The 13,425-nt window shown below is 40.3% G+C and overlaps 1 protein-coding gene across 1 annotated transcript in view; it reads left to right on the top strand.

The window, feature by feature from the left end:
- Nucleotides 1-13,149, top strand: part of nup133 (nucleoporin 133) — a 52,219-nt gene extending 39,070 nt beyond the window's left edge. The window contains exons 18-26 of the mRNA XM_061230867.1: nt 431-682; nt 1,565-1,698; nt 2,036-2,194; nt 5,785-5,920; nt 7,580-7,698; nt 8,191-8,271; nt 11,265-11,329; nt 11,665-11,753; nt 12,918-13,149. Coding sequence (XP_061086851.1) covers nt 431-682; nt 1,565-1,698; nt 2,036-2,194; nt 5,785-5,920; nt 7,580-7,698; nt 8,191-8,271; nt 11,265-11,329; nt 11,665-11,753; nt 12,918-13,054 — 1,172 coding nt within the window. The 3' untranslated portion in view covers nt 13,055-13,149. The remainder of the gene's footprint in view (nt 1-430; nt 683-1,564; nt 1,699-2,035; nt 2,195-5,784; nt 5,921-7,579; nt 7,699-8,190; nt 8,272-11,264; nt 11,330-11,664; nt 11,754-12,917) is intronic.
- The last annotated feature ends 276 nt before the right edge of the window (nt 13,150-13,425 follow it).

The raw sequence follows: 13,425 nt of genomic DNA, 5'->3' as shown, positions 1-13,425 counted from the left end.
CAGGTGTGGCAGTAATCAGGCCTGGGTGTGGCTAGAGAAATTGAACTCAGGTTCTCCCTTAATAATAAAAACCTTCATTTAAAAACTGCATTTTGTGTTTACTTGTGTTGTCTTTGATTAATATTTAAATTTGTTTGATCTGAAACATTTAAGTGTGACAAACATGCAAAAAAATAAGAAATCAGGAAGTGGCAAACACTTTTTCACACCACTGTACATATGAGTAAAGCTTTTGGAGAAATTGAATAAATTGAACTAGCAACTAAAAAAAATCCTTTGTCGGGGCAGTGCTGCTTAATTGTGCAAATGTCACTGATAAAAAAAAAAAAGAAATAAAACTCGTTAACCCCATTCCCAACAGCCTCGCCTACTTCAGTAATGGTATCGACACAATGCCCTCTCAACCTGCAAAATGTCTGACTCCCTCCAGCGTCTAGCGGCCCCGGGGGCGTCCGGACGGTCATCGTGCGGCAGCACGAGATCATACTGAAGACGGTACACCTACACGCGGACACAGAGCTGCGCGCCTCCCTCAACGAGCAGCTGGTCACTCTGCTGGATGCCTACCTTGGCGGCTATGTGGTGCAGCTGACCTCGCTGAGCCAGCCCGGCCAGCAGGAGCGCTACAGCTCCCTGGAGATGGAGTACACGCAGAAACGCTCCGAGCTGCTCAGCCCCTTCTGTGAGTCAGACAGATGGGTCCAGTGCAGTCTGTTTTGATGATAGTACCATATCTCATGAATTGCATGTTTCAACCCTTTCCATCCAAAACCCAATATGAAGTGGCTCCACCAAAATCCCAAGGGGTTTTGTCTTGGGTTGAGAAAAGTGAGAGAATTTAGTGGGGTTTTAATGGGGGCAAAACAATTGTATACCATTCATTTTGATTGGTTGAGAAGGTATAAAATCGAGGCACTCTTGGGACTGATGGGATTAAACTGAAAGGAAGTATACCTATAAAATATGACTGAAATTGTCCTGGTTCAGAGAACAATTCTGTTTCATTAAAAATAATGATCTTTGGTTATATTTAGATCATCATACTTGATATGTATTTTGTGCAGAATGTATGTTTTGCCTCATAGTTCTGCACAACACTGTATGTTTCCAGATACTACGGTCTTAAATAACCAGTGCACTGCAGCCTATGGATAAAATGATTTGACACTTTGTTGTGGAGAGGCTACTTAGCTAGACTTGTAATTAGAAAATTGGCTAATCCTAGCCCTCGCATTTGTAATGCCACACTAAGAGTAAGAGGGGTCCTGCAGACATGGTCCTTGATAGCACTTTTTTGTTTGCCATTTTCTCTGCTACATCCAAGTACATGCTAAGGTTCTCTAAAAAAATAAAAATAAAAAAAACTTGCTGTTTATGTAGAGGGCATCCATTAATGGTGCAATGTTATTTTCATGGAACTTGGGTTGGAGAACAATACAGTGTGGACTGTCTTGAACACTGATATGAATGATGAATTGATGAGGGTAATGGAGTCAGGTTTGTGCAGTCCACCAAACTATTAAAGCTATAAGAGTGTTGCTAAGTTTATGTTTGTCTGCCTCAGTGGAATTGGGCCTGTATCAGTGGGTTGCCCCTCTCGCTGAGAAGTACTGTGACTTCGACATCCTAGTGCAGATGTGCGAGCAGACTGACAACCAGAGCCGACTGCAAGGGTACATGACCAAGTATGCGGACCAGGTAACTTCATTTGGTCACAATCTCAGCTTCAGGCTCAGACCGCATTCCCTCTCCAGCCCCTTTGCCTGCTCCCAGGGGAACTGAGAGAAAAGGATGACAGTAGATGTTTAGCCATACAGAAGAAAAAAATTACTTTGCTGAAAATTCGAGGGGGGGCCATTTATCCATTAATGTGCAGGTTTCATTGAACCTGCTTTAATGATTCAAAAAGAATATTGATCAGCCCAGGCAAAAAATTGCCATCCTTCAAATGATCCATGTACTATGCACCCTGTATGTCTTATAATGAAATTGATTTTGGGGAGGGGAACTTACTCATTCTGCCTTTCTCCTGCAGAACTTTGCAGACTTCCTGTTCCGCTGGTATATGGAGAAGGGCAAGAGGGGGAAGCTGCTGTCCCAGCCCATTGCCCAACACCAACAGCTGGCTAGCTTCCTGCAGGCCCATGAGCATCTTAGCTGGCTGCATGAAATCAACGTCCAGGACTTTCAGAAGGTAGGACCCGAAACTTGCAGAGCCCTGTGAGCCGTAGATCCCTGGTTCTGGTTATTTTGCAGGTGACAGCCATTAAAGCTGAATGATGTCTAGGAAACTGCAGGATAGATGCTTAGCAGCAAATCCACTGATGATCAGCCTTTTCAGTGTGGTTTCGTTTAAAGAAACATCCAGCTGTTTGAATGGGTGGCAGGCATACAGTAGATAGTGATGCGGGCAGTTGGGGACAAAATAAAAATAAGATAAAAAAATTAAATAATTACTTATTGCTGTTGAATTGGAAGATACTGGGCGAAATTTTGAGGCGAAATGCGTTCTTGTAGTAACTGAGGATAAAACAGTGTTTAGTCCACGAATAGAGATTTGGCCTCCCTGGTTTAAATGCCATTAAAAATGCCTATTACAATGCATCTGTATGTGATCGACAATAGGTAATATTTTTGTGTTAAAACATTATAAATCCCTTCCTATCATTGAAAAAGGCTCACTGACATGTTGACTCACCCTCTGCCTGTGTTTATAGTCCTTAAATTCTGGTTTCAAAATATACAGTTGACTGGCCATCACTCTGTACCAAAACAATTTAAGCTCATTGATTGAAAAAAAATGGTTCTAATTGCCACAGCCAATGGCGTGGGGGCTTATTCAGATTGTTCGTGTGTAGCTGCCCAAATTGCACTCCAGACAAACTATCACTGAAACTCTGTATACTATTGCTCATTATCCAAGCTGTAAAACCCAATGACGGAATTTAGCGAGGGCCGAAGGGGTTTGCATGCTTGTCCTTCTGGTGTTGCTGGAAGAATATTAGTAGGGTTAAATAGTAATGACTGCTATGCGGAGAGTCTAGATCAGCTAATGAATAAACCACGTTACAAAGACAGTAGTACCACTCTGCCTTCCGCTCTTTACTGGTCTGGGCTGACCAAGAATCTCCACAGTAGGGTCAATACATTTACCTTCGTTATCTGACTCCATTTAAGATATAATTTAGAAATTTGGGTTTGAAACATACGCAAGCCTCGGGAGTGATTACGCTCGACTCTTACCAGCGCCACCATTACTCAATATATGCTCCCGGGATTATTGCTGAAATCTCAGTTTGGCGGAGAACTCAGAGGCTGAGGTCTAGCTAACACAATACATGCAAAATACTGCCATTATAGTTGCGAGCCCAGGTCGGCGTGTATTTAGAGGGCTCCTTAGAGTTAACTTGACAGGAACCGGCATATAAATGCCCATGGGTTCTCTTCGCATCAAATTACAAGAGCCATACACCACCAATCCTTTTACGGGCCAAACTTGACTGCCTTTCCCAGCTTGGAAACACCACGAATGTACCAAGCCGCTGATCAGTCGGTCTTTCCCCCTGAGTATTCAGTTGTAATTTAGGCTGAAAAGGTACAAGATGAATTAGAGTCATGGAGATCACGCAAGTTACATAATGCTATAATACAAGGATCACATGGGCAATGTTTTCAAGGTTTTACTGGGTTTATTTACTATCTCAATAGCAGTTTTGAATATTTAATCTAGGAGAGCAGTCACCCGTGTAATGACAGCAGTGCCCAAATGGGGGCACTGTGGGAGTGTCCTGAGCCTTACCCATAGGAGGTGTCCAGGTAGTGGGTCACGGACGCATTATTTTCCCATGAGTTTTTTAATGGTCCTTGTGACCTAACTGACCTTCAACCATCTTCTTCGGTGCCGATCGCCTGAAACTCCCCAAAGCTAGTCCAAACAGTGTATTGTCCTTTGTTCCTTTGACACATACCAGAAGCTCCAGCTCTCAGGTTCCTCACACAGGGCAGCCCTCCCTGAGTCCCACTTTGCCTTTGGATACCCAGGGTCGTAGGGCAGACTGTGGGTTGAGGTGTGTTCTGTAAGGAGCGGATCAGATGTAGGATGGTCGGGGGAAAAGGTTGCAAGATATTATATCTATGAATGTAGTAGGGAGTTTTCATGATAACTGCATTATGCTGTAAATATGTTTTGTGCCTCTCATGGTAATATACCTTTTGGATAAACCTGACTTGGGTGAATGAAAGGAAAGGAGACAAAACCCCAGATTGCTTGGTTTCTTCTCCTTATCTCCAAAATCTAGGCCTTAGTTCTTGACCCTGAAAACGGGTCACCCATCTGTAATTTACAGCTAAACTCCCACCAGTGAGACCTTGGTCAGGGAGCTAAAACAAATGGCTTCTACAGAGACAGCTTTTGCCCAGTTTCCCCTTGGCTCCTAAATGGTTATGATATTAAAGGTAGACTGTTACAAAAACTAGACCATTACACCAGTCGCACTGAACCAATCAGAATAACACCAAACATTACTATATTCTAACCTGGGATTATCATGAAACATCTTTATGCCATCTCCAGTATTCCTGTGCTCTAACCCTGTAAGGAATGTGAGAGAAGGGGGGCTCCCCAGGGGGCCCAGGAAGGCTCCTCCAGGAATCCTTCTCTAGCTCTCCCCCACAGGCATGTGTGCCAAAAGGTGGGGGCTAACAATGTATGCTCCGGGAGGGGGAAGTCAGCAAGCTGACCAGCGCATGACACCAAGTGTTACTTATGACTGGCTTACAAAGCGAAGTCTACATAGGCTATCTAGTTATAAAACAATACCAGTTCGCTATCAGTAGCAACAAGCAAATTATCTATAGTTAGCTTGACAAATGTACAAATATCCACCTGAGGCAATACGAACATAGTAGCAAGCGTTGCAAGCATTGTTGCACACATTACATTACATTATTGGCATTTGGCAGACGCTCTTATCCAGAGCGACGTACAGTTCATTAGATTAAGCAGGAGACAATCCTCCCCTGGAGCAATGCAGGGTTAAGGGCCTTGCTCAAGGGCCCAACAGCTGTGCGGATGCACAGCTAGCAACCACCAAGCAACACCCAAGCAACCACCTAGCAACCACCAAACAACACCCTAGCAGCACGCTAGCAACCACCAAGCAACACCCTAGCAACCGCCCTCGTAACCACCTAGCAACTACCTAGCTACACCTTAGCAAGCACATAACACCCTAATACAACATCGTATTTGCAGTAGTAGCAGTAGTCCACCAAAATGAACATCTCTAGTTTAAATTGATATTCTGTTGATTTAAATTGATTGGCTGTTCATGTGCAATTTGTTCAATAAAAGCATGTTGAAAATAATGTATTTAATGTATTTTATTCAGTGAGCATAGTCTATTAATTGTCTGGGGTCTATGTTGGCAGTGTACATAAAGCAGAAAGACATTAGAACTTCACACTTCAATATTTGTTTATTTATCGCAAGTCATATAGCCATCGCAATATTCAACATATTTTCCTTATCGTGCAGCCCTAATTGAGACCATACAATTCTTTATGGGCCTTATGTGCCTACTTTGTGATATTTCATCTGTATTCCTGAAAGTAACACTGATGTGCTCTGCTTTTGTAAGTCGCTCTGGATAAGAGCGTCTGCTAAGCGTATGTAATGTCATGTTAAGTACTTGAATTTCTGGTGTTGGTATATGTGGGAACCCTGAGGGCTTACCAGAGAGACAGCCTGCATATATTACTGGTGTCACCCATCCTGTTTTGTAGGCCCACCGTACCTTGTATGGGCTGGCTAACATGGAGACGCGCTACTTTGCCAAGAAAAAGACCTTGCTGGCACTGAGCAAGCTGATGGCCTTGACATCCGACTTTCCAGAGCTGGTGATGCAGAGGAAGCTGGAAGGTAGGTTTTACCACAGGTAACCATACGTATGTCCTCAACAACAAAAAAACATGGAAAAATGGTCATGTGCTCCACCAAACTGTCGAGCAGAACATTAAAGGTCCTGAAATAGTTTTGTATGGAAAATGTCCTAGATTTAAAGGTACAGTAGGTAATTTCAGACTCCTAATGGTCAAGAGAGGAACTGCAGTGACAAACGCCCTCAAACCACAACATGCAGTGTTTTGGAAACACGACTGAGCCTGCCGTCTTTTCGTAGTGTTCTAGTAAGAAAATGTTCGCTGAACAGGTGACTTTATGAAATGTTTACTTTAGTGTGCTGCACAACACTATTTATATGTTTTGTCTTTTTGAAGTTTTCACTTTAGCTGAACTATATTATGAACAAGCAACTTATTTGCCTATGGAACTAGCTGGCTATATAACCAAGATATGATGGTGTACCACAAACAGTGCAACTGCAACTTTACAGGTTGACGCAAATAATGGTTTAGCTAAACACCCATGATTCAACACGTAAAGAGATAAAAGGAACTGCCCAAATTGCACTCCAGAAAAGCGATCTCTGAAACGCTGTATACTATTGCTCATTATCCAAGCGAATAATACATATAGTTATGAAACGATACCAGTTCATTATCGGCAGAAACAAGCAAATTAGCTATTAGTCAGTTTACCGAATTTACAAATATCCACCTGAGACGCAATGCGCGTGCAACAATGCTGGCAACGTTCGCTACTATTTTCCTATTGCCTCAGGTGGATATTTATACATTTGTCGGGCTACCGATAGCGAACTGGTATTGTTTTATTATCCAATTATTATTATAATAATAGTATACTATTACTTATTATCCAAGTGAAACGATGGATGATAAGCAATAGTATACAGAATTTCAGTGATGGCTTGTCTGGCGTGCAATTTGGGCCGCTACACGTGAATAATCTGAATAAGCCCCCACGCCATTGGCTGTGGCAATTAGAACCATTTTTCAACCAATGACCTTGAATTATTATACAGCTGTGCAATGTTTTGGTACAAAGTGATGGCCGTCAACTGTATATATTGAAACCAGAATTTAAGGAGCGTAAACACAGGCAGAGGGTGTGTTAACATGTCAGTGAGCCTTTTTCAACAATAGGAAGGGATTTACAATGTTCTTGTAAGAATGTTTCAACACAAAAATCTCACCTATTGTCCCTTTAATCTTTGTCTGTGAAAGAGGTCTTGTCTCACACTACTCCTTTACATAATGACTTTCATAATTTGGTTAAAAAAAGTCCTTTAAAAGCCACAATGTGCACGGTCATATTAATTCCCTTTGCATTCACTATCATTTGGGACTGCCTTACCCCAGCCTCTCTGTCTTCAGATTTTTGTGAAGTTACTAAAAACTGATGAATGATTTTGGTTACCGTAGGCCGGCCAACATCCTGAATTTGTACGAGGTTGACAACTGAAACTGTTTTTTTGTATCAGTGCAGATGTACCAACTGGTAAGGAAATGTACTGCTTGGAGGGAGGTTGAGGGACTGTGTAGTTTTTTTGTGGCAATGTAGTAGAAAGCTGTTTACTGAATGGACTCATGAATGTTTCATTTCACAGTGAAATCAGATATTTAGCTCTCCCAACTAAGACTTGTCATGTCCTTGCTGTAGATATTTTGGAACAGGAGCGTTTCCTCCTGCACCAGGACACCCTACCCAAGCAGTTGCTGGACGATAAACAGCTGAACCCTGACACCATGCCGCTGCTCAGTGCCCACAACCTCATTAATGTTAGTGCTCTCTCTCTCTCACACACACACACACACACACACACACACACACACACACACACACACACACACACACACACACACACACACACACACACACACACACACTCACTCACCCACTCACCCCTTGGTAAAATAGACTTTTCATGGTGAGGTGAAGAGGAACTTTGGTATGCAACTGATGTGTATTTCTAGACACGTTTTCTCTAGTATTTGTGACTCACTTTGATAACTTGCAGTGTCGCAATTGAAAATGTGACACTGCAAGTTACTTAAATGCTTATGTGTCCATTTTCATAAATGTCATTTATAATAATAAAATGTTCTTATTATACAATGTTTTAAACTTACACTTACATTCACCAGCCTGAGCTTGCTTAAGTTGCTCCTTAAGTTTTGATCTCAAAGTATATACAAAACATCCTGTTGTAGATTTTTCACCGGACACTGGAAAACAAGGGGAATCTAATTATTTCAAATATTTTTCCGTAGCTGTACATCTCCGATGACAACAGAAGGGCCAATGAGTATGATTTCAAGAAAGCCCTGGATCTGCTGGAGTACATCAACAAGGTATTTTTAGGAGGACTATTGCTTGCAAATCAAATGTATTGGTCATCTACTTTGCAGTTATGATTTAACATGGGTGTCTGTAGTAAACCTGAAAGTAGTTGAGATTTTTTTGGGGGGGAAAGGTCAGTAAGAACAGTATTTCCTTCCTGAGTTCCCCAATTTTCTATTACATATTTAGAGGAAATCAGGAAGGAGGCATACACTTGTTCACAGGACTGCAAGTATTTGTCAATTATTAATTCCTTAAAAGAATGTTCGGCTGGGCACTAAAGTAAATGGCAGAACCATTTCACAAACACTGATAAAAAAAGTTCAGGTATTTCTTTCTCTGGACTTTCAAAACTTCAGGGAAATGAATTACTTTAACTCATACTCATACTCAAGTTATGGCTATGGCTATAGCCTACAGTAAGCCAAAACTCACAATGTGAACTTTCATTATTATGAATGATGATGATTGCAATCACTGGCAAATTTTGAAGTGTGAAATCAGTCTACCAGTAGGAATGCATGTTCTTATAATGATGGGTTTTTGTTAAAGAACATAGTTTCTTGACTTTTCCAGTTCAACTACTTGCGCATGGCTAGTGAAAATCTGAAAATTGCTTTTAGTATGGTATGTGCATTTTCTCAGGATATGGCTGTATAACCACAAAGATATATATCTGTATTACCATAAATACTGGCCACATTGTTACACTGGAACACTTTTCTGAATTGCTGGCTAATGCGTGTCCATTGTGTTAGTTGTTCATGCGCCCCACACACACACACACACACACACACACACACACACACACACACACACACACACACACACACACACACATATCCACCCCCTGTTAGTAGTGAGAGGTAGAAGGGCAACAGCTGTGACCTCTGTTGCATAGACTGTTCTGACTGTTGTGCTGTCTCTTGTGCATCTGCCAAAGATTTCATTTTATATTGCTTAATTGATGCTGTGCCCTCTTGGGGCCATTTGGCGACATCCTACATATAATATTCTGTACAGTTTTTGTGGATCCTTGATCAGGGGGATATGACTTAAATTATATAATATGCAACTATGGGAACTCTTCTAAAAATGTTGAAGCTGAATGCCAATGTAAGTCGTTGGCAGCATCTTAACAATAACTATCTTAAACTAGAAATGTTATTTCCTAGAGAAAATGCAGAGTGTGATTATGGCAAATCGGTGGACTATTGCTTTTCCTGCTAATATGTGGTGTATTAGGTGGTTGCTAGGGTGTTGCTTGGTGGTTGCTAGGCAGTAACTAGGGTGTTGCTAGATGGCTGCATAGTGGTTGCTACGGTGTTGCTATGTGGTTGCTAGGGTGTTGCTTGGTGGTTGCCAGGGCATTGCTTGTTGGTTGCTAAGGTGTTGCCTGGGTGTTACTAGGTGGTTGCTAGGGTGTTGCTCAGTGGTAATAATGTAATTATGTAATGTAGCATACCAGTACTGAGTAATATACCTGAAAAAAGTTACCCTTGCTTGTAATCTCCATATACGTAACAATCTTATTGTCTAGTATTCAACACTGTTTTACACTGCTTTTGAACATAGGGCGTATGGATTCCTTCTAGCTAAAATTGTACAGACACAATTTCTGTTGCCTCCTGTCCAAATTTCACAATGTAGTTTTCACATTGCACGTGAGTGGCAGCTTAGCGCACACTTTATTAATATTTAATCTAAGTTGTATTTTTAACCATCATGAAATGGCTGTACTAAGTGAGAAGATACATGGGCTACCTACACCATTTGATTTATTGCTAGCTTATAAAGCATAAAGTTTGTAGCTACAGCAACTTAGTTTGTGATAGATGGCTACAAAACTTCTATCATTATTGCACTTAAAAGCAAGATCTAGCCAACGTGTGCTGCCGGTATTTAAAAGGTAAGCATCACATAATTACTTTCCCCATTGATATTAGACCAATTATAGTTATCGTAGAGATTTTTCATGAAATTACACTGAAATTGCTGTTAGTATGGCTAGAAACTTGATCACTGCTGATGGAAACACCTGATTTGTGATGTCACAGTGGGAAATCACACAGCTCTGTTGCATAGGTTGAAACCGTTGATGACTCTGATTCTGATCAGTCAAAAGAAGACATAATCTGGCAATACCATTCAGGTTTGACCCAGAGGTAATGTTACATGTATTGGAATCAGATGAATCCCATGTCCATATTGGCAATACAGACTGGTCAACATTTTATTTTCACTAATACTGTGGTATTCACTATATAACTGAAAAAATATATATCTGTCTATATACTTGCCACAGTTCTTCTGCAGACTTGGCTCCTTGCTTCTGATCTCAGACAGCCTTGATCAAGTTATGTAAAAAGTAGTCAATTGCTTATATTAATATGTTACTTTTTAAAAATGAAATACAAAAATGTCTCTGTAAAATTAAATCTTTTGGAAAATGAATATTTGGAAATCTCAAATGTGTTCTTTTATACTAACACACACAAAAAGAATAAACATGTATAATAAAGTCTAGGGTGCCTAAGATTTCTGCACAGTACTGTAGAAGGCAATATAGCGTTTTGATTAACATTACATTCATAAAACAAGCTAATGTCATGTGTTTACAAACCCTGGGAGTGTCCATGTTCGGTCAGATGCACGGTTATTGTACATCCACAGTCCCATATTTATGTGTTGTGTTCATCGTAATCTCTGCTGGCCAGGGTTAAACGCATCAGTGTAAGGCTACTAGATGTGCTTTATGTCTTCCTGCATCCTGCAGTCAGATGCCTCGACATCACACTAAAGCAGAGGTTGAAAATAACTTAAGCAGCAATATTTATGGTAATTATACATTTATATGCAATTGCCAAAAAAGTGCCAATGATCAAAGGTATCAAAAGGAAATGTATTTATAACAAAAAATTACATATTATAGTACATATAATTACATATAAAACATGAATAACATTTTTCTACTCTATGGTAATTATATGAATATGTATTTCAGGAGGATGATGTGGACATTGAAGGCCTGAAGTGCGAGATATTCTGCAAGGCCCTCAAAAAAGACGAGTATGAACTTTATTTGGATGGTCCCAGGCACTGAACTATTTAAATTGCACATTTGAACTGACCCATGAGCCATGAATTTTGTCATGATTTCATTACTTGCCAAATGAAATCATGACAAAGCATGACCTGGCACAAGGCAGATAAAATGACAAAATGAAAACCTGTATGCACAAGTTTCCAGTCATCAAAAAGCATCCAGTGATCATTAAGCAATAGCAAAAACATGTAAAAATGGGGTTATTCTATGAAAATTACGTTGTATTGTGCCCATACAGTATGCTTTGATCATGCTGGAAGTCTTAAAACGTTGGTGGCTGTTTCGCTGTTGTCTACAGCTGGTCTTCTGTTGATGGGAGTGATGACCCTTTGGAAGCAGGAAAGGACAGCATCTTTGTGAAGATCTTGCAGAAGCTTATTCAAGAAGGTAATAACAGACCGATTCATTCCAAATATAAGGAAGTCACATACTTTGTTCCTTATATGTTTTATATCTCTCAAAACATGAAGTTTCTTTTAATATTAAAAAGAATCCAAACCTCAGAAAAACGAAAAGTCTGGTCAACCAAACAGGTTATTGAATCAGAAATATAACATTAATACAAAATGATGACTGAAAAATGCAAGAGTAACACTTTTAATTGAGAAGAAACTTGAAATTATATAAAAATAATGTTTGATCCCTGCCCAGGAGAGGAAATACGCAGAATCTCTGAAAGAAATATAAGCAGTAGTTCTGTGCAGTGGGGGCGTGCTGTCATGGCCAGACAACTGACATGCACAACTAAATTAAATTAGTTAATAACTGCAGCTACCTACCGTAATGTTACCAAACGCTAGCCAGTCACTTGATTAATGGTTAGCCACCAAGGCTAATCCCTCACAAACCCAGATCACCACTGTAGTAGCCAACCCCTCACAAACCCAGCTGACCACTGTAGTAGCCAACCCCTCACAAACCCAGATCACCACTGTAGTAGCTAATCCCTCACAAACCCAGATCATCACTGTAGTAGCCAATCCCTCACAAACCCAGATCACCACTGTAGTAGCTAATACATACACGTCTCCCCTTGCCCTCCTTTTCCTTTTATTGGACCATAGTCTGAGTCCTGTATAGTGGACACATGCTTTTCAGATACAGTTGTTTTAGAATAACAAATACAAGTAGACAAGTAAGGTAGACAGGTTGCCAATGTATCATAGTAATGACTGAGTTTGTTTTATAATAATTTTCAAGGTGAAAATCCTGCATAGTATGTTTTTAAAATGGTATCACTTTTGCAGTAACAAGGTAGCAAATGTCCTCAAGGAAAGAGAGGAAAGAAAATGTGTTCGTAAAAACGTTTTCCAGGCAAACTATTTCGCTACTCCGTAAATTAATCAATTCTGCGTGTGGTGTGTCAGATGACATCGGCTACTGCAACTGGAATCTGCTCTTATGGAATTCTTGGTTTTTATCACAGTGTGACAGCCATGAAAGTGGGAATAATTATTTAATTTTGACCCTCATTCAGTGTGTTTAGTTCTCTGAGGCTCTATTGTATTCATTATTTTTGCATTAACCAATGAGTTTTCCTTTCCTTTTCAGGTGTTCATCTTCATACTTATTTACCAGATGTCAAAGACATTCTTCAGAGTGAGGAGTTGGAAAAGATGAAATCAAAGTCTTCATTTGAGTTTCTTCTAAGGGCCAACTATGAACATTACCTGCAAGCACAGATATGAACATCTTTGTCCCTCTTCATAATGTTTGTTCTTGGTTTTCTACTTTTGTGTTGGGGGGGTTGGGTTGCATTCTTCAATAAAGATAAGCATCTTTACCTGCTTTGGTTTTATTTCCCAAGAAGTGCTGTGTAACCTTATTGTTTTGTTCAGTTTTTTATTATTATTTTTCTTCCCTACGATGAAATAGGAAGCAAAACTTAACAGGTATGTTCCTACATTCCCCCATGGCTCAGGTTATTGCAATGACATTTTGGCTCATGACTCATATGGTCTAGAATAAAAAATTGGAACCGGTTGAATCATTCCTTTAATATGCTTCTGCCAAGATTTCCCGCCATTTCCAATTTTTTGCAAAACTTTTGCAAACTCAT

Source organism: Conger conger, chromosome 2 (assembly GCF_963514075.1).
Source record: "Conger conger chromosome 2, fConCon1.1, whole genome shotgun sequence".
Taxonomy (NCBI): domain Eukaryota; kingdom Metazoa; phylum Chordata; class Actinopteri; order Anguilliformes; family Congridae; genus Conger; species Conger conger.
The sequence above is the reverse complement of the archived record's forward strand: the minus strand, read 5'-3'. Positions and strand labels throughout refer to the sequence as shown.